The 21,859-nt window shown below is 37.8% G+C and overlaps 7 protein-coding genes across 7 annotated transcripts; 3 read left to right on the top strand and 4 right to left on the bottom strand. All coding sequences in view use genetic code 12, as the record gives it.

The window, feature by feature from the left end:
* Positions 1–18: 18 nt before the first annotated feature.
* On the bottom strand, positions 19–3,261 carry I9W82_004076 (uncharacterized protein; the record flags this gene model as incomplete). Its single annotated transcript, XM_067693110.1, has 1 exon — positions 19–3,261. One exon carries the CDS (start codon positions 3,259–3,261, stop codon positions 19–21), a length of 3,243 nt encoding a protein of 1,080 aa, XP_067547664.1.
* A 181-nt stretch (positions 3,262–3,442) lies between these two features.
* Positions 3,443–5,461, top strand: I9W82_004075 (U4/U6-U5 snRNP complex subunit; the record flags this gene model as incomplete). The annotated part of the gene is made up of 1 exon (XM_067693109.1): positions 3,443–5,461. One exon carries the CDS (start codon positions 3,443–3,445, stop codon positions 5,459–5,461), a length of 2,019 nt encoding a protein of 672 aa, XP_067547663.1.
* Positions 5,462–5,528: 67 nt separating this feature from the next.
* Positions 5,529–6,467, bottom strand: I9W82_004074 (carbon-nitrogen hydrolase family protein; the record flags this gene model as incomplete). The annotated part of the gene is made up of 1 exon (XM_067693108.1): positions 5,529–6,467. The coding sequence occupies one exon, from the start codon at positions 6,465–6,467 to the stop codon at positions 5,529–5,531; it is 939 nt and encodes a 312-aa protein (XP_067547662.1).
* A 1,092-nt stretch (positions 6,468–7,559) lies between these two features.
* On the top strand, positions 7,560–10,895 carry CCC2 (Cu(2+)-transporting P-type ATPase; the record flags this gene model as incomplete). The annotated part of the gene is made up of 1 exon (XM_067693107.1): positions 7,560–10,895. One exon carries the CDS (start codon positions 7,560–7,562, stop codon positions 10,893–10,895), a length of 3,336 nt encoding a protein of 1,111 aa, XP_067547661.1.
* Positions 10,896–11,751: 856 nt separating this feature from the next.
* I9W82_004072 (uncharacterized protein) lies at positions 11,752–16,362 on the top strand (the record flags this gene model as incomplete). The annotated part of the gene is made up of 1 exon (XM_067693106.1): positions 11,752–16,362. One exon carries the CDS (start codon positions 11,752–11,754, stop codon positions 16,360–16,362), a length of 4,611 nt encoding a protein of 1,536 aa, XP_067547660.1.
* Positions 16,363–16,962: 600 nt separating this feature from the next.
* PGA58 (Pga58p) lies at positions 16,963–17,259 on the bottom strand (the record flags this gene model as incomplete). The annotated part of the gene is made up of 1 exon (XM_067693105.1): positions 16,963–17,259. The coding sequence occupies one exon, from the start codon at positions 17,257–17,259 to the stop codon at positions 16,963–16,965; it is 297 nt and encodes a 98-aa protein (XP_067547659.1).
* A 1,659-nt stretch (positions 17,260–18,918) lies between these two features.
* Positions 18,919–21,795, bottom strand: MTR10 (Mtr10p; the record flags this gene model as incomplete). The annotated part of the gene is made up of 1 exon (XM_067693104.1): positions 18,919–21,795. One exon carries the CDS (start codon positions 21,793–21,795, stop codon positions 18,919–18,921), a length of 2,877 nt encoding a protein of 958 aa, XP_067547658.1.
* Positions 21,796–21,859: the final 64 nt, after the last annotated feature.

Genomic DNA, 21,859 nt, shown 5'->3' with positions numbered 1-21,859 from the left:
AACAAGCTATTTATTTATTTAGTCACTGATTGACGACCCTGAAAGTTTGGCTTCAACCAATTCAACCAACCGATCACTATACTTGTTCAACAACTCATCCTGATTACTTGTCAGTATAGCATTATCATCGTTTAACTTGTATCGAACTTCATTGATTTTATCAAGTAATGTAGTCTTTTCGTGTTCTTTTAACTCTTGAACTCGACTTATTAGCTCATTGAATTGGAGCATACATCTATCAACTAATGATACTGGTGGAGATTGTTCCATTAAAGGTTCAGGTTGGAGATTATCTCCTTTCTTCAAGATATCAGTAGACGATATTGAATTCGACTGGCTGGATTTCATATTGACGGAAGGATCCAGGGTTGCTCTACTTGGAGACAATGGTCTATTCGGCGGTAAATTCTGTACTGCTGAACTCCCCAATGGTTGATTCAATTTGGATAAAACTCCACTGCCATTACCAACACATTGTACTCTATTATTCCTTGTAGGAGAAGTAGGTCGTGAATTCACCAGTGATCTAATTGGTGACATCGATTTCGACCGCGTTGGTGAAAGAGATGTTGACGCTCTTGGCGAAGCGCAAGGACTACCACCACTAGCTCCACTACTCCTGCCATTGCGAGATTCAATTCTCTTTAATGTAGCAGCTGTCAATTTCGGAGTTGGTGATTGAGGAGTAGGCGAGTTTGGGAATGGAACTCTTGGTTTCTGTCCAGTACCAGTGGCAGCTTGTTCTAGTTTATCCAAAAGCCTTTCCCTTTTCGGTGGTGAAGATGGAATTGAAGGCGCTGCAGCAGTAGATGGTTTAGATACCGTTGGTAATATCTTTCTTGCCACTTTTGTATAAACTGGTGTTGGCAGATACGCGCTAACAGGTTCATCAATCACTGGTCGACTCAATTCATTTGTAACTGTTTCTACCATAGCGGCAGATTCAGTCACATGCCATGAGAATAAACATCCATCATTACCAATCGTAACAAGCTCAGTTTCCTTTTCATTGTTGTTCTCGCCTTCTCCACTTGTAATAAGGAAAACCCCAAGTAAGGAATCCAGGTGGCCCCAACTTACACCAATAGGCTTACCAGACTCATAATCGAACCCTCTAATCGACTTATCCGAAGCCCAAACAATCAACAAATTATGAAACTTTGACATCATTTCCACATGTAAACTCTCATTTAATTTTTCATTCATCAACTTCATCGACCTTTTAAAATCGCAATTACTGCTGTTTCCATCAGCAACATCGAAAACTAGCAATGTCTTGTCACTCGTCGATACCACGAGATCATTATTAAATATTTCCATCGTTAATGGTGTCGATTTCAATGTTATTGATTTCACTTTAACCATCATCAAATTAGGTTCAGTTGTAAGCGTATGTATAGAAATTGTCCTATCAGTTGAACAAACGTACAAATACCCTTCATGGTACATAACTTTAAGCAAGTTACCATTGTGTACCGGTATAGTTTGCAATAAATCCCATTTCGATTCCACTTTGGCAAAGATTTGAATCATGCGATCTCGTGAAATGCTGCAGATTAACTCATACGTTTCATGCTTAAAATACACAATATCATTAATTGTTGAAGAATGTGCTTGGATATTGAATACCGCCTTGTTTGAATCTAACTCTTGTTCAATTATATACAATGAGCCAAACTTGTATCCCAAAATGAATAAATTACCCACTTTTTCAATTGCCGTTAAACAATCAGAAACAACATCAGTTTTGGGTGCTTTAAACAGGAAAATCTCAGACATCTCACACGAACTTGGATTAAATTGTTCAATTGTACCAGTTTTGGAAAATACGAGATAGTCTTTATCATAGCTGTTCTTGACTCCACTAATTTGTCGTATAATTGACGCTGCTAATGCTTTGCTCTCCCTTGTTTTCTTGTTCCAAAAGCTAATCTCTTCGTTTGCTGATAAATATAGTAGATGACTATCAGAAAAGTTGCATAATCGAACAATTGTTGTGTTGGGGGCTTGATTAGGCTCAGTTCCAAAGACTCCCGATAATTGCTGGTGTAAGCTGCTTGAGCCCATCGAAGAAGGAGACGAGGCGGGACGTATATTACCAGCTTCTTCTGGCACTAGCTCCTCTATCTTGATGCAGTTCAAATTGGAGTTATTTTCACCCAACCAAAGCTCCTCCTGTTCATGATCAACAGCTATTGAACAAAAATCATAATCGGGACTATTCAAACCTACTAGCTTTGGCGAATCAAAATTCAATTTAAGCAACAACAATTGGGTTGCGTTGGCAATGATAACCACTTCATCCTCATTGATCAATGCCATATCGATAAAATTTGAATTCATAAAGTTACCCAAATGGGCATTTCTCCCTTTCAATATGACAGGCTTGTTGCTACTTCCATCATCAACTTTCCACAACTTGATAAACCGTAATCCAATGGTGACGATAACATTATCATGCCAAATCACCTTGTGTATTACATTTGAGCACCGATTACTAGCTTGCAATTGGATGGTATTTGACCCCAATCTCCATACATTTATACTTCCATCATTAACAACACCCAAAGAACATAGTGATTTCGAATCAGGAGAGAAAACCAAATTGTGAATGCCAAATGTATGTTCGTAAATTGCCATAATGGGATTCTGTTGTGAATTGGAAGCGAGTGAAAATAGTAGGATTCGTGGTTGATAGCCAGATTCACCAATAGCTAATAATCGTTTGTTTGGGGAGAGTGCAATGCACTTGATAGATCTGACCTTATCCTTTAGTTTAGATGGAGAGGTTTGATTATTGACGGAAGGGCTAGGACAGGCATTGAAGTAGTCGTCCGCATCATTTGGAGAGACTGAGTTTCCATAAACCTCAATCGGTTGTGTCACAATTGGGTACCCATATTCATCTCGTAGAGTCTCCTCCTGTGTATAGTCAGTCTTGATCATGTTCAAGTAAGCATTGGCAGATGAAACACCACCCAGTTGAGGATGTTGCTGTAGTCTTGATTCATTTGAATTGGCACAAAAAAATCTCTGACTCACAACAGTACTGGTCTCTTTATCAATCTTGCAAACGACAACACCTCCGCTTGCTGTATATGCTACTAGATCGTCTTGTATTGAAATTTGTTGTTTGTCTGCTGCAGAAGTGCCTATTATTCGTTTAATTTTGAGCTTGAAATCGTGAGGAGATATTGACTGTGATGTAGGCAGCAATTTCAATGCTAATGAATTGTGCATATTCTGTAGTATCTGACTCATTGTAGAAGGAATGTATCGGGGGTATGAAGTTGGTGAAGTATCTTCTGGTCTGATCTCCAAAAAAAAAAGGAAAATGGTAAACAAACGCACAAACTGGAAATTATCTTTGTACTTAAAAGGGAAATGTCATACAACTCATCGACACATACCAGCCATCACAACAAAGATCAACACATAGGATATGTCACAAGAGATTTCCCTAAGTTTATCAGAAACAAACAAGATACGAACAAAGCTCGGCTTACGACCAATAGAAGAGAACCCAACACCACCTAGCAATGTCATTGAATTATCACTTGAAGAAACCAATAAACTACGACTATCACTAGGTTTAAAACCGATACCAAAAGAGTCCACGACGCATGATTCTGGAGCTGTTGCATCTAAACCACCCAACAGAGTAAATAATGAATTACTTTCACAAAAGCTTGCTAAAGCTAAAGTAGTTTCAGAGAAACGAAAGTTGCTTGATACAACCCAAGAAGATGAAGAGGATGAGATAGATACCGATAGCTGGTTACTGAATATTGGCAATACGCATTCCGCAAAGAAACAAAAGATTGAACAAGCTCCCTCGAAGAAGCAGTCACAGTTGATTAATGCTCATATTGGTCATAGTACTAAAGAATTGCAAAATTTGCGTAACAATGACATCTTGACATTACAGGATACGGATTTATTACATGACGATAATGAAGGTGATATTCTTGTCAATGAAGCCTTGACTGAGGATGCTAAAGTACAGAGGAATCTAAATGAAAGGAGGGAAGCTGAAATGATCAAGTTTAATGGCCGTCATTATAAACGTAGTGATGCTGTTGAGGAAGAGGGTGATACTGAAGGAATAATCAAAAAGAGTCCAGTTGTTATTAAAAACTCTAGTATCAGTTTAAGCAAATCTGAGAATGAAACCAGTGAAAAGGTAGAAGTACCTCCCAATACAACCAAATTTACCAATTTTTTTGATAATTTAGAAGAGTCAAGTGACACAACAACAACAACAAGACCCCAGATCAAAATGAAGAAACTAAAGAAAAGGAAACCTTTAGATACCACAAGAGCCACTGTATCAACAAGAGTTAAATCAGAAGAGTTTGAACAATTACCGGATATCGATGAAGATGATTATACAGACTTGCAAGATAACCTCATTTACAATTCACTGAAACTGAAACAAGGAGGTACAAGACCAAAGATGACTCCAGAAGAAATAGCATTAGAGATTGCACGAAATAAGAAAATTGCCATGGAGAGAAGATTGGAAGAGGAGTCAATGAGACGTCAGTATCTGGCCGTGTCTGATGTTGGTGAAAAAATAGAAGACCTCGATACGATTGGGTTTTTGAGTAATTTAGAGCAAAATATATTAAAGGGTGACAATGAACAAGGGGATGCAATTGATGAGGATGATATTTTTGATGTTACTGAGGTGACGGATAACGGACATAGTGAGCGAAGCAAAGAAAACGGTTCCTTATCTGTTGAAGCCAATGGCGATGGACATTCAGACAAAGGTGATCTTTCAAGTGATACAGCCTCCGAACAAACAAATAAAGAGCGTATGGCACCACCAGACAATCAACCTAAATTTAACACAGGGTTAGCAGATACTTTAAAGTTCCTCAAATCAAGAAGCGATGAGAATTACAAAATACAACAAGCAAAATCTAACTCATCATCCTTGTCTGTGTCTCGTGAGGAGCTAGCTAAACAAAGTGAGCTTCTCAAATTGAAGATTAACATAGAAGAAAGAATACTTCGTGATGAATTATCCAAAGATAAAGAGTATATGAAATTGTCTAAAGCTGAAAGAGAAGTGAAGTTTGAGACTGAATTGGATAAGAGATTGGTTGAAAAGGGTATAGTTGTTGAAGGTGAAAAGAGTAATAGGTTTAATCGAGGTGGTGGTGGACGTAAGAACGGACTGATACAAAGGGGTACTGCTGCTGCTGCAGACACAAAGACAATTACATTGAATACTAGTGGTGACAAGTATGCCACGTATAATCCAAAGGTGGAGTTGAATTATAAGGATGATGAAGGTAAGTTGTTGGATACTAAACAGGCGTATAAGCATTTATCGCACAAGTATCATGGTATGACTACTAGTCAACGGATTGCCAAGAATAAAAAGAAGAGGGAAAAGGAAAAGAGTAACAGTGGGAATGGACCTGTGATAAAGGATAGAATAGTTGATTAACTGAGATGGATCATAAATCCATAGGTTAAAACATATATAGTTCACAATAAACTATGTAGAAAAGCTATTACTTCTTAAATTCAACATCTTTTGCTGTTTCATCAACAATCAATTTAAAAACATCACCTCTAAAGTAATGTCCCGCGGGGTCTAAATCAAACCTAGCTCTAATAACATCATCAGTTTCAATCTCAGCTGTCAATAAACCCTCTCTACCAAGCAAAGGACCAGCAATAATCTCACCCATAGGGTTGATAATTACACTACCACCATCAATTAAATTTTCACCCTTTGGCCACCCAGGAGGAGAATCCTTCGTCGTTTGTTCTACTGGGGGAGGAGGTTGGAATTGAACTGCACTAACGACAAAGTTTCTCCCTTCATATGCAAATGTTCTCATTGAACACCGCCAAATTTCTCTCATGTCAACAGTAGGAGCCACCCAAATGTCTATCCCCTTGGAATAATACGATTGTCGTAATAAAGGCATGTAATTTTCCCAACATATGGCACCACCAATTCTGCCAGCTGAACTTTCAATCACTGGTAAAGTTGATCCATCACCTTGACCCCAGATAATGCGTTCTGTTGCCGTGGGCATTAATTTACGATGTTTACCAACATAGCCAAGTTTAGGATCAATATAGACAATTGTGCAATACAAAGTTGTCGATCCGCGTACACCTTCATTTTCAATCACTCCAATGGCAATAGTTGCATCAATTTCACGAGAGAATGCAGACAAGGTGTCAGTTTCTGGTCCTGGGATACTTATTGATTGTTTATGATACGCTAAGTATTCTTCTCGACCGCAGGGTAATCTGTAGCCTAAGTAGGTGCCAAATGTTGATCCTTTGGGGTATCCGCCTAGTGTAGCTTCTGGAATGACTACCAAGTCGACATTGGCTTGTTTTAATTCTTGTTGGTAACTCAAGATTTTGTCGAGGGTTTGTTTGGTAGTTGGTTCTGGACCAATTTGTAATGCAGCAAGTACTTTCTTAACCATCGGGGAGGAAACAGTGAGGGCCAATGAGTAGAATGGAATTGATTGAAGCTACTCAGTTGAGTATTTCAAGTAGTTCATCATAAATTATTTGAGCGGGGTGGCTTTGAAAGAAGTTTTAAGTTTTGCATACATTACGCTAGTTAGTCATAAGCGGCACTTGGCATTCTTACAATGTCGTAAAAGGGAGTTTTAATGTCGCGACATACACGCGATGGCCAAAAGAAAAGTAAGTTTCTAGAACTGTAGGACCATGTACGGCTTTGGTTTAGGTGTACATGTATGTTATGACGGTTTCTTCTAAATGAGATTGATTGGAGAGAGTTTTCTTGGTAGTAGACTATTCGGTTTCAATTTAATTAGTTTGTTAATAAGTTTGATACAGTAGTTGTTTCATTATTTGAGTTTTCTGTCTCTATTTATGTTTCTGTTTGTTATGATTTGATACAAAGGTATTCGGCTTTTGGTAATAAAAGTGCGTATCCGTATATATATATTCTATCCAATAAGGATTGAGTATTGGTTTGGTTTGATTGTGTTTGTTACTGATGGAATAGATTAAAAGGTTAAAAGTAGTGTACGTATGTTCAAAACCTTTGTTTTTGTGTTTAATTAACTTCTATAGAGTATATAACCTTATATTAGTAGAAATCATGTGGTTTTTTCCATTCAGAAGGTAATACAACTGCAATTCGATTGAATAGTAGACTACATTATCATCTTAGTATAGCTCTGTTTTATAAGATATAGTTATAGTTAGTACAATCTACTACTAGCTAAGTAATTTTTTTCTTTTGCCTGTCAAAATCTAAAATTCCTGTTGTGTATCTTCATCTCTGTGATCCAATTTAATTTCAATTTTTTCTTAGTTCCGAAATTAAACCTATATAAATTCTTTTCCATCTATTGCATCTACTCATCTCCAATATCATATAAGTAAAGAGCATATACCATCATACTATTCCAAGTGAATCATCAAACATTACTATAATAAAGTTAAGCAGAAAAAAAGGTCAAGTTATTATCACAGTTTGTTAATCTGATTACAAATACAATTGAACAATCTTCATTTTGACAACCAGACAAATTCCAAAGATGGTGTCATCAGCAGATCCTACTACTACACACTCACTCGTATCCATCCAAGGTATGACTTGTGGAGCTTGTTCTGCAACAATCACTGAAGCATTGGAAAAACAAGATGGTATAACTAAAGCATCAATATCATTGGTCACAGAAGATGGTCTAATAACTCATTCAGTCAACTATGACCCCAAAAACATAATCACAATCATTGAAGACTGTGGGTTTGATGCTCAGTTACAGAAACAACAACAGAAATCTATACTTAAACCTAATGCATCAACCACAAAATCGGATATGTTGAAACAAACAGTACTCGGAATAGTTGGCATGACATGTGGTGCATGTTCTGCAAGCATCACTGAAGCATTGGAAAGTATCACAGGTGTAACGTATGTTTCGGTTTCACTAATCACTGAAGAAGCATTGGTCAAACATGTGTCGTCGGTAACTTCGGATCAATTAAAAGAAGTGATTGAAAACTGTGGATTTGATGTAACAAGTATACGAACCACAGATACAACCGAAGTGAATAATGGTGGATCACAACTGAATGGTGTTGGATCTTCAGATGGCACTGATGAGGAAGCTTGTTTGAAAATCATGGGTTTACATCCAGATATGGATTTAGTGGAGTTTAGATACAATCTTGAAGCTTATCTACAGAATGTACCAGGAATCACATCGTTTGAAATCTCCTGGGATAATCAAGACGACGAAGATGATACTGCCCAAGACTTGTCAATGCTGCCAAGAACATCAGTCGAAGATATGGCACTTGGTGTTGGTAATGAATTAATTGTCGCTTATAATCTGACAACTATAGGTATTCGAGATGTTGTGGATGGTTTAGATGCTTTGCAAAGTGGAGTCAGTTTTGTTGTTGTCAATTCACTAGATCAATCATCAGCTACTCAACTCAAACTATTATCCAAAATTAAAGATATCAAATATTGGTCCAATATCGTTATTCAAAGTCTAATATTCGGCATACCAATAATAATTTTTGTACACACGGAAAGAATAAATTTCTGGAAAACCAAAATATTGTTTCCTGGTTTCTTTTTGGTGACATTGCTTGAAACTATACTTGCAACTTATGTGCAATTCAGATTGGGTGCAAAGTACTTACAGAAATTTGTTTCATTTGTTAAAAACAACTTTAAAGGTGCATCAATGGATGTTTTGGTGTCGATATCAACGTTGGTGACGTACATCTTTTCAATCGTTTCGATTGTCATTAGTGTCTGGCAAGGGGATAAGGAAGCACCACCAAAAGTATTGTTTGATACACTTGCAATGTTGATCACATTTGTCTCCTTTGGTAAGCTTTTGGAAAATAAAGCCAAAGGAGCAACATCATCAGCATTATCGAGATTATTATCATTAACTCCCTCCACTTGTACAATCATTAGCGATTCAACCCAATATTTACAAGAATTGAGCAACAACAACGACAAACTCCAACAAGATTATCAAACTAGAACAATCAGTATTGACTTGGTACAACCTAATGATATTGCAATTGTCTTACCTGGTGGTAAAGTACCAGCTGATGGTGTTATTGTGTTTGGAGAATCGGAAATTGATGAAAGTTTAATCACTGGTGAACCTTTACCCATCCACAAACAAAATGGAGATCCAGTAATTGGTGGATCAATCAATGGACCTCATTTGATTCACATTAAAGTCACCAAGACTGGAAGAAAATCTCAATTGCAACAAATTATCAATTTGGTTAAAGAATCTCAAGTTAATAAAGCTCCAGTACAACGATTCTCCGATTATGTTGCTGCGAGATTTGTTCCCTCGGTTATCATGTTGGCAATTGCAACATTTACAATCTGGGCATTAGTTTGTGCAACAATGCATATTGATGGCTTACCAATGATTTTCCGTCAAAATGAAAATGGCAAATTCTTTGTCTGTTTACAATTGGCAATTTCCGTTATTGTTGTTGCTTGTCCTTGTGCTTTAGGGTTAGCTGCACCAACTGCAGTTATGGTTGGTACTGGTGTTGGCGCAGTTAATGGAGTCTTGATTAAAGGTGCAGATATTTTGGAAAAGACAACATCAGTCAATATCATATTATTTGACAAGACTGGAACATTGACTACGGGTGAAATGACTGTTGTGAAGACAAAGCCAGTGATTGAGAAGAACTCCTTAAAGCTTTCTATATCTGATTGGTGGAAATTGATTGGGTCAGTCGAATGTAATTCAGAACATCCAGTGGGGAAAGCATTAACCAAGATGGCCAAATCTTATTGTGGATTAACTTTTGAGGAGGATTCATTTGACACAATGATCAAGAATGTCAATATTTTGCTTGGTGCAGGTATTGAAGCCAATGTCACTTTACAATCAAAGGAATACAATATTCAAGTTGGGAATTATAATCTTGTTAAAGAAAATTTTCCTCAATTATTGAGCCAGATTGATAATGAAGACTTTAGTCTTGTAAATACCGTGATCCACATTGTCATTAATGGGGAATATTCCGGATACATTGAATTATCAGATTCGTTAAAAGAAGGATCACGTGAAGTTATAAACTACTTGAGATATTCAGAAGGTTACATTGTTGGACTAGTTACTGGAGATAATAAAGGAGCAGCTTTGAAAATTGGTAAAGAAGTGGGAATCGCTGAACAAAACATCTACTACGAAGTATCCCCCATACACAAGGACAAAGTCATCTCCGACTTGAAAACCAAATTTGGACCTAGTGCCAGTATCGCCTTTGTAGGAGATGGAATCAATGATGCCCCGGCATTAGCTAAAGCTGATATTGGAATGGCGATAAGTTCAGGAACCGATATTGCAATAGAAAGTGCCGACATTGTCCTAATTGGAGGCGGCCAACGTCGTCAACAACTGGACTTGTATGGAGTCATCAATGCATTGAAAATCTCATCCACAACATTCCAAAGAATCAAAATGAACTTTGTCTGGGCAGTCATTTACAACATCTTTATGTTACCATTCGCAATGGGATGTTTCTTGCCTTTGAATTTAATGTTGCCGCCTGTTGCTGCCAGTATTGCCATGATGATTAGTTCATTGAGCGTGGTTATGAATTCGCTATTGTTGAAATTTTACAAAGCTCCAACAATTGATTCAGTTGATAAAGTTGATTTGGAAATGATTTGTAATGAGGATGATTTCGATTTGAGGAATGGAACTGCTGAAGAATTTGAAATTTGGAAACGAGGAAGGAGTAACTGGAATAAGGTTGTTAGATTAGGTTGGATTAAACTGATTTTTAGCTCAAGAAGGAGAAATAGGATTACGAGGAGAGCTAGTGGTCAAGATTATCAATTAGTTTCGGGAAATTTCACGGTGTAAAGGGGAAAGTACAGTCATCCCTTTTTTTTTGTCTTGGCTAAACCATTTTCTTTTGACGTTATGGAGGGAAAGAAGGAGGCATCGTCGTCGTTGGTTGTGATGCTACATTAATAGACTTTTGCTTTATTTTGCTAAACATTTTATTCATTTTGCTTGTATTATATAGAGGTGTTAAGCTTGTTTTAATTTTAATTTCGATATACGTTGCTATTATAATTTTGGAGTTAAAGAGTAGCTTGATCCCTCTTCTTATTGTCTGCTTCGTCGTTTCTCTGAATAGGTGTCTTTCTCTTCTTTCTGGTAAAGGTCTATTAGTAATGTGTTTTTCTTGTTGTTGCAAAAAAACACTTACAAAATTTCCTCAACTGAGAAAAAGGAGAAACACAACAGAGCATTACAAAATAAACTCCACAAAGACTTACGACAAGACCATATACACCCTTTTACCAGAAACTATGATGGACCCCACTCTTTCCCACTAAGGCTTGTACTGTCTACAATTTCTTGGACGTCAAATTTCAGAAATTTAGGCGAAAATATTGAGGTGATAGGGGGGACAAGTTCGGTTACACTATTTTTCTTGTAAATGTACATCAACACACTGTTTCCATGAACCATTATGAATCTTTGCAAAGGTTTCCTTGGAAAAGCCAAGACCTAAATTCTGAAGAGTTGGTTCAATTGAAGGGAAGCCAATAAGGAAAGTCACTGTCAATACCCTACACAACACATCACTCATTTGTTTCTATAAAAGGATACACACGTTCCCAAGACCATGCTCAAAGTGTTTCCCTTCTTCACGTCATTCATCCCCGTTTTTACTGAGGTAACAGCAGCAGTTTTCCCATTGAGTTAAATGAAGGTTTGCAACTTACTTCTTGTTGCCGCGGTTGCCAATTCATTGGCCATCAAGGCCCCGCAAAGTAATGAACATGACAATGATGGTTCCAAGAAAGCAAGTAACCATAGATTGGGCTTTAAGCACCACAAGGCTATGAGGTTGAGGTTGCCTTTTAGATCTGGTGAGTCCAACACTAAGGAATATAGTGTTGATCATCAAGCTGATTATTCGTTGGAGGCTAAGTTTGATTCCGATGATGAAGATGATGAAACTGGATTGGGTAACTTTGCTGGTGTATTGTCTACTGACGATAACTCTGATCCTACTTTTACTGCCAATTTCAAAGCTGGTGGATTTGGTGATATGTTTTGGCAATTGTTGAGTGTTGGTAAAGACTTGACTATTGAAAAGATTAACATCTTGAAGGATATTTTGTCCATGTTGGATCAAATTAAGAATATCCGTGGTGGAAACAATGATAAGGAAGAAGGAGAAGAGCCTGTTACCATCAAGGTTGTTGATGAACAAGATGCGCAAGCTATGCTTGGAGGACTTTCCAAAAGAGATGTTGAAGAGGCTTTTGATGGTGAAGAGTTTAACAACTTGATTAAACTTGATAAATTGAAGGGTCTTTTCAAGAAGGGTAAGGGTGGAAAAGGTGGTAAAGGTGGCTGGAAGAGTAAGTTTGGTAAAGGCAAACACGATGATGAGGATGATGATGAGGAAGACTATGACGATGATGAAGATGATTACGATTCCGAATACAATGTGGATGAAGAGGACTGTGATGACGATGATGAATATGATAACAGAGATTGGGACCAAGGTAAGAAGAACAGAAAGTCTGGTTCATCTAAATCTAGTCGTTATGGAAACAAGAAGAATGGAAAAAGCTCTCGTCGTAACAACAATGGTAAAGGATCAAACTTCAAGTATGACAGAGGCCATTATGATTCATCCAAGGATTGGGAACGTGGTGAAGTTAATGATGATTTGAAGCAACGTGATTTCGACCGTGCTAGATCTGATAAATTGCGTGGTGGTAATCAAATTCACGGACGTCCTGAAGATTGTGATGATGATTTGGATTATGGAAAGGATCATGGAAAGGACTTTGGCAAAAACCACGGCTGGAAGAATGAAACTAGTAAAGACCACGATTGGAATAATGATGAGGATTGTGATGAATTTGATCAAGGCAAAGACTGGAACAGAGGAAAAGGATCTAAGAACTACGGATCTTCCAAGCTTTCCAAGAATGATGAACTTCATTTGGCTGTAAGAGACTTGAGTAAATTGAAAAAGATGATGGCTGGTAAAAAGGGAAAGACTACTTCTGCTCCAGCTCCAACTGTTGCTGCTCCTGAACCTGAACCAACTGAAGAAGAGGAAGAAGAAGAGGAATGTCCTGAAGAACCAGAAGCTGAAGAACCAGCTACTACTTCAACTTCTGTTGCGGCTGCTCCAACTGGTAAAGCTGGTAAAATGAGTGGATTGAAATCAAAGTTGAAGGGTCTTTTAAAGAAAGGCGGAAATGGCGGAAAATTGAGTGGTTTAAAGGCTAAGTTTTCAAAGAATAAAGCCACCTCCACATCATCTGTTGCTGCTGTTGTCACTACTGTTGTTGTAGATTGCCCTGAATCTGAATCTGAAGCTGCTGCTGAAACTGAAGCTCCTGTTGAAGATGAAGATTGTCCAGAAGAGAAGAAGTTGGCCAATGCTAAAGCTGATAAAGAGAAGCGTGATGAAGCTGCTGATGTTGCCATAGATTCTAAATACTTTGGATTTGGTGGAAACAAGAATGGCAAGGGAGGTAAAGGCAAATCTGAAGAATCCAAGCCAGATAACTTTGACGATGAAGATTGCGATGACGAAGAAGAGGAAGCAGAGGAGAAGAATGGCGGTAAGCAAAAAGGTGGCAAAGATATCAAAGGCAAGTTGAAGGGAATTAAGGGTAAATTTGGTGGATTGAAAGGTAAGATGGGTGGAGGCGCTGGAATGAAGGATAAGCTTGGTGGATTGAAAGGCAAGATGGGTGGTGGTGCCGGTATGAAGGATAAGCTTGGTGGATTGAAGGGAAAATTCAAAAAGGGAAACAAAAATCAAGCTTCCGAAGATGTCAATGATGAAGAAGATTGTGAAGATGATATCTATGATAATGGCAAGGGAAAGAATGGTGGCTTTGGTAAAGGTAAACGTGAAATTGATGAAAACTTTTTTGACTCTAGTGCCGAATGGTGCTACGATTCCGACTGTGCTGATGATAGTTTTTTCAACGACAAAGACTTTGCAGCTGCTGTTGCTGCTTCTGCTTCAGGGAGCAATCGTATAGGGCTGGAACCCCAATTTTACGCTCAAAGCGTTGTATCTAAGCATGACTTAGTTGAAGATTTGTTGTTGAAGGTTTTCTTACAATTGAAGCACTCTGGTTTGATTAATGATATTATTAAGATGTCATTGACTGATGATCTTGTTAGAGAAGCATTGACTGATATTACCATTAAATTGTTGAATGCCAACGTTATTCCATGGGATGAAATTATTCTTTCTATCAAGACTCATGGTCTTGTTCTTGATGTTACTAAATTTACCTTGACCAACCCTGAAGTTAGACAAGGCTTGGCTTCATTTGTATTGGAACTTATTCCAGGATTGCTCAAGAGTGGATCATTGACCTCGGCTCAAGTTGTTGAACAGTTGAATATTGAAGAAGAACCATTGCCAGGAAAAGGTAGAGATCCACGTATCCAACCATTGGGTCCATTTCCAGATAGAGATTTTTCCCATGATCACCATGAAAAGAGCCATGTCAAGACTGTTAAAGGGCACGAGGAGGAACATCATTATGTAAAGGTTCGTAATGCTACTCATGATCATGAGATTGAACACCATGAGCAGAAGAATAAGGATATTGAAAAGTTGCACCATGAAGAAAGTCATCATGGAGATCATAAAGAGAAGGATTTTGAAAGCAAACACCATGATTCAGAAAAGGATTATCATGAAGAATCCAAGCATGGTGGAAGCGTTCACGAAAAGGATGTTCATGAGGTGGAAAAAGATCATCATAAAGAAAAACATCAACAAGATTTGAATAGAAACGGTGAATTGCGTGAAGAACATCATGAAAAGAGTAACAAGGAATTGAAGAAGGAAAAGCACGATCAAGAATTTCAAGTTGATGAAGATGATGTTTCTGAAAAGCAAAAGAGGGATGAATTGGAACACCATGAAAAGGAAGTTCACAAGAAGGAAAAGAATTTACATGAATTAGATCTTCATGAACAATATGACGAAGGTGATGAGCACCATAAGGTTGATCTTCATGAAAAAAATAAACATGGATTGGAAAAGGATTTTTATGAAAAGGATGAACATGAAAAGAATGGAGGTCATGGAAGAGATCACCACCACAAGGATGAACATGAATTGAGTCAAGATTTCCATGAAAAGGATCTTAATCAAGTTGATGATGATGCTGATGGTACTCATTATGACAAGAATTTGCATGAATTGGATGGTGTTCAAGTTGAAAAGGATCTTCACAAGGATCATGTCCATGAAGTTGAACACAAGAAGAGACATGAGGTTGAACATTTTGAAGAAGATTTCCACAAGAATGTAACTGAACACCATGAACATGATTTCCATGAAGTTGTTGATGGCGACTCTGTACATCATGAAAAGAATAAGCATCAAAATGAGGATCACAGTGTTGAACATGATAAGCACTTGGTTAACCATCATGAAGAGGATCATGGTGATTTTGATTACGAAAAGGATTTCCATGACTTGGATGAATTTTTCAAAGAAAAGGATCACCACTCTGATTATTTCCATGAAGTTGAACACAAGAGAAAGAGACATGAATTGGAACACAATGAGGAAGATTTCCACAAGGATGTTAAAGCTCACCATGAACTGAGTCATCATGAAAGTATTGAAGATCCATGGAGTGTTGATGAAAAGGTTCACCACAAGGAAGATGATTTTGCATTTGGTCGTGACAAGCATGCTGTTGATCACCATGAAGAAGCTCACACTGACGATTCCAACTTTAGCAAGGATGTGCATGAATTGGATGATGTATCAAAGGAGAAGGAGCACCACAAGGATTTCTACCATGAAGTTGAACATGAACATGAACTTGAACGTCGTGATGTTGTTGGTTATGAACATGACAAGGTTGCTCAAAGTAAGGAGCTGCATGATTTAGACAAGCACTTTAAGCAAAAGGATAAGGATCATTTTGCTAAGGATAACCTTTATGGTGGAGAACGTCATTACAAGGAACATTATGAAAAGGAGCACCATGAAAAGGAGAATCATGAAACTACACCCGATAGAGATCATTATGAAAAGGAGGAACATGATAGAGAAGAACATGGTAAGGAGAATCATGAAAAAGGGCCTCATGAACATGAAGAGTTTTCAAAGGAACATGGAAAGAGTGTTGACAAGAAGGAGTCTAGTGAGAATGCTTTTGGTAAGAAGGAGCATGAATTGAAGGGTGACTTGGGTTTCCAGTATGGTCCGGGTGACGCTGCTGCTGCTGCGGCTGCTGCAGCTGCTGTTGGTGGTCCAACTCAAGTTCCAGGACAGGTTATTCCACCTGTTGGAGCTTAAACTATACTACAGCTTTTTTTAAAAAAAAGGATTTCACACCCAATGGTGGTGATACATTAATATTTTTTTGAATAATTTTTGCTTAATTTTTTGATATTTTTTTTGGTTTTACAGATTGTTTTTTGCTTTTTTTTTTTTTACTTTGGTTGCTCAGCTTTGAGCATGATTGTCTTTCGCTTGATGGTTGGTTGGTTGATTGGATTGAAGATGGTACATTTTTGAGGCCATCTTTTTAAAAGTTGAGTTTTTTTTTATATACACATAGTATGCCCTATTTTTTTACATTTTTATATTTATAATTTATGCCCATTCTTTTTATTAAACTGTCAACACTATGAATAGTCACTCTTCCACATTCGAATTGTTATTTACATGAATCAAGTTTCAACCTTTGTATAATATTGGGCCTCTATGTAATTATATATATATAAAAAAAAAAAGGAGAAAGATGTACGTAAATAAAACCCAGTTTCCGTGCAAAAAATTGAATCCTATTTTTCAAAAAATCTTCAAACACATTGGCACCGACCAACGTGCGAGCCTTTTTAAACCAGCATAAAACCTTTCCTTCCCTATTCATGTAATATTATAGAATCACATTTACAAAGCCAACAAAGCACCAGCAGCCAAAGCAACGGCACCAGCAGCGTATTGCTTACCGGCACCAGCTTCGTAAGTGGAGACACCTGGAGCGGTACCGTTACCACCTGGAGCAGTTCCGTTACCAGCTGGAGCTGATGAAGATTCAGCAGCAACAGTTGAGGCTGGGCATGATGAAGCATGGGAACCACAGTCAGTGATGGTGGCCAAGGTGGTTGAGTCAACAGTCTTGGTGAGTTCACCAGCGTTGACGATGGCAGCGGTAGCAGCGAATAAAGCGACGGTTGAAAATTGCATTGTTAATATGTAGTAGTAAAAAGCGAAAGACTAGTAGTTGGGATTGATAATGATCTGATCTGATGAAGAAGAAAAGAAGAAATAAAAAGCTGGTTAGAAAAATGGGATCTTGGGCGGTTTATATATTGGAAATATTTTGCAAATCAGTTCATAGTCAAAGTAAATGATTCAGTGGCTATACAGTAATGTGCTGATGAGGCGGTTAACTGTGCTAAGTTTGTGCAAGTATTAACAGTACATTAACTTCTCCATTGTGTGCTAATACTTGGGTGTTAGGTGTTTATGTTTATGGTTTTTCTTTTTTATTGTTGCAGATGTTTTATGTGACACAAACCCCAAACAATTCGTGTCGCGAGCTTTTCGTCAGCGGCAATTTTGTGACATAAGGCATGAAAACCACAACAAACATACTGTTCTTCAAATCAGACGAATGCATGGCTCTAAGCAGAAGAAGCATGTCAATGCAAAGCAGATGTCATTTTTTAGTCCAACATTGTGGCGAGTAGATACCCTCTATTCATTCCACTTTCAACTGTAGACCTAAAGGCTAAGGATCCTACACATATCATCACCCCCAAGACAATTTTTCAAAGCAAAGCACCCTAGAATCTACACAAAACTCGAATTTTGACAGCAATTTGTGTCATCGCCAAGAGGACTGAAATTTACTTACTTGTGCTAGGCTCTACGCTGTTCAACTCCAGCCAGCACTGATTTGTGTTTCCGCGATGCAATCTGGTTGCGGTACAATGTCGCGTGAACGCACATCTATTGTCGCACCAGTCACAGAGCGGAATGCCAGGAACACTCGTCCCCCCATTGTTCTTCATTCACGCGAGAGCAAGATTCTATTGTTCTCTAATTGCAAGCAAAACTTTACTTATTGTTTGTTGCTGGTTTCTTGCATCATGTGATACAACTCAACTGCAGTGACATCACAGCCACTGTCCCCTTAATAAAATCGCTTTTCTCCTATCTTTCGCTCGATGCGGTAATGATCTTTCCGAGAAAAGACATGTTCCAATTTTTCAGGAACAAACAACGTTTTACATTAAGTACGCATAGGCTGCTCTTAATTAATGGTTCTCATAGAGTGCATGCCAAGAGTATGACTTGAAGTGCCAAACTAATCTCAGCATCTTCGGATTATCTCCGAGAAACACTATATAGTATGAGTTAGACGAGTAATATTGACTCTGTTGGCCCTGCACTGCAATGCATCAACGTTTAACCGGCAGAGCTTCTGAACGCCCTAAATCACCCACTAAATCTAGATCAGCAGAATCGTTTCATAAAAAGACAATGAAAAAAGTTTATTTTCCGGCCAAATTTTTTGGCGTTTCTTGTGTAACAATTGCGTGCAATTCAAAAAAAAATTTCTCTCGCTGTTGCGCGATAAAAGTAAAACCAAAACAAAATCTGCTTGCTGCTGTCTGGTGTGTCGGCTTGACACAGTTCACTGTCTTGTTCCTGAAGAGCGCGACTGTTGATACAAAAGCCAGTGAAAGGGAGTTTATCCGTGTAGTGGGGTAGGTAGCTCTTCTTCCCCTATCTCTACTCAACGTTGTTCCTAAAAATAGTATTATAATGCTACAATTTTATTATCTACATACTTCAGTGATACTCAAAACCTTTCGGTTCTAGTTTATTTTGCTCTTCTCAAATTTCAGACCGAGGAGTTACATTTTTCCTCGAATACCAGCCAATAAAATCCCTCAATGCACTACGGACTCTTCTATTGTCCTTATTTGGTATAGCTACCGACACTGTATCGATTAACCGATTGACTTCAGCGCTTTGAACATTAGGCAAACTCGATACAACATCACATAACCAATTAATAGATAGATCCACTGATGGAGTCACTATCAAGATTTTCAAAAGTAAATCACTAGCATCTTGTTGTACATCATTATGGAATTTGAAAATGAGTCCATCCAACACAACTTTCAACAATTCACCTCCATGGTTATTGACAGTCACAAACTGCTTAATGCATTCTCTCAAAGGCGTAGTATCTTTAGTTTCAAACAACGAAATAGGTGGGTGTGGTAAACCCCATGATATCAAGTCAATAAGGAAATGGATACAAGATATAATTGGATTATACTCATTAATCACCGTCAAGGTGATTTTCGCAGCCTTGATAATCGAATCGAGTAAATCTATAGTGGGGATCATTTTGAAGGGGAAAAACATCAACAAGTCATTCAACATGCGGAAAAAGTCTTCAATGACATCGGGAATTTGTTTGATCAGACCTTCATCTTTATTGAAAAATTGTTCAAAAAATGATTGACATTGTTCAAGACCAAAATTGTATGCCGCTGATGTGATTTCTGGTGATGAAAATTCGTCATCTCCAAATACTCTAATAACAACACCAGAAACCCATAAATAACATCCAAATTGAGTTTGTTTGTAACCTTGGTGAAGTATGTTGACAATTTGAGGTAAGATCGGATTAAGATATGAGCTAAAAGACTCCATGGCAACTTTAACCAATTTCATGCATTTCTCACTAACTTTCAAAATTGAACCTCTCTTTTGTAATAAAGAAGTTAGCAATGGCCATATCTTTTCGATAAATAATGAAGCCACTGGATGATTTGGCTTTTCAAACTCGTCTACTTTCAACACTTGAAGGAAAATGATTACAATTTCCAATTGATCAGCAATTTGGGTGTTCGCGTCATCGGAGTTGTCATTTGTAGAATCCAACTCAGAAACTTTCCGCAAGGATGGCTCCAAGAACATGTCTGAAATTTTGTACAAATTATCCTCTGGCACTTTAGCAACAACGTGGGCGATACCATCAGTTAACTCGTAATTGGACTCGATATCGATCTTATCCTTCACTTGCCCATACAACAAGTACAACTGTTCGAGATAGTTTACCAACAACTCGGAGCAGTCTTGACAAAAATACATAAGCGCATGAGAAGTTGCCATAAAGATTTCATTATTGTTAGCAACTTCAAATCCCTTTGTGATATAATTTAACTGAGGTTCCAAAAATTCAGGGTTCTTGGCAGTCCATTCAGTATATCTACCCAAAACCAATGTAGCAGCGTACCGTATTTTAGGGTGCTCTGGTAACTGTACTAAGAGCGACATAATTGTAGGGAGAATGGTCTTTTCTTTTGTTGGGACTTCCTTTGCCATTGTTCTCATGGAGAACAAAGGTGCTTCAAGATATTGCCAATGACCTTGTGAATTGGATAAAATGGATTGAATTTGGGCAAAAGGGATTTGCAATGCACGTGAAGCGCCAACTACGGCACAACAATCCTTCAATACATCACCCATCTCATATCGAAATTCTTTAAACTTATCCTCTTGTTCCTTATCTCCATCAAAAAGATTGTCATCATTTGCTGCTATTGGATACGTTAAATGCTTGATTATAATTGATATTAGTTGAAGATAACACTCGCCTAGGATTTGACGAGCCTCTTGAAATTTTGGTAAAACAATCAACTGTTTCAACAAGAACCAGAACTGGAAAGTATACTTGACGACATCCAAATCCTCGTCATATTTACAGCAGTTAAGTAATATCTCAACCAATGGTTTAAAATGTTGTGGGTTTTTGGCTATCAATGGATTCCATGATTCTCCACATTCAACATACAATCTAGTCAATCCATCCACCTTTTCTGGATCCTCTAAGTTATCGGGATTATCATTCATGAATTTGTTCAACTGTAGTATTTGTTGATATAATGCATCTATTATCTCGTCACTATCAATATCACGAGTTTCTCGCACAATGGTGACTAAACACTCTATCGCCTTGTCAAATGTGGCATCATTGGATAAGCTTTGAAATACCAACGACGTTAATAAGTGAACAGACAATATATTATCAATAGGACACTCAGTGATCCAACTGTTTAAGGCATCCAAAATTGCTGCATTTAAAGCAGGATCATTGTTTGAATTACTCTCAGCAAGATTCTTCAAGGTCAATACCACTGACTCTACTTGATCGGTAATCAACTCCAGTGACCTTTTATTGTATTCTTCGTCACTTAAATGCGATTTCTTCACATCAGATAGTTCTTCTGGCAACACCTTGAGGAACTCCAAAAGAACCAATGTTAAATCACTAGACAGTGTCAAGTTTGACACTATTTCACTCATTGCATCATGCCAAGTCAAGTATTGTAAAGCAAGTTGAGCCAAGGCTATTGATAGCTGAGTACGGATTAATTTTTCATTTCCTTGATTGTAAAGTTTGATCAAGCTCAACACTGAGTCCTTCAAAGCTGGATAATTCTCTGGTTGTATTTGAGATGACAAGTCATAAATAATCTTGGATCTTAGTGTCTGTGCTGCAAATAATTTCAACTGTATGTTTGAGCCACTATTCTTATCACTCAAAATCTGATGGGTGATTTGCCATGCATCGCTTGATTTTTGAAAGTTTTCCAAGAAATGAGTAGCAGTTGCTTTCTGCTCACGTGGTGCATTGGAGTACATTGTTGTCAATGCATTTTCAATCTGTTTAATCTCATTTTCGTATGATGACATTGTATTAAAAGGAGTGGATGATGATTTGACAACCAAAATGTACTTCGGTTTGGTTCAAATTTTT

This window comes from Candida metapsilosis, assembly GCF_017655625.1.
Source record: "Candida metapsilosis strain BP57 chromosome Unknown scaffold5, whole genome shotgun sequence".
Taxonomy (NCBI): Eukaryota; Fungi; Ascomycota; class Pichiomycetes; order Serinales; family Debaryomycetaceae; genus Lodderomyces; species Lodderomyces metapsilosis.
This window is presented reverse-complemented; position numbering and strand designations above follow the sequence as displayed.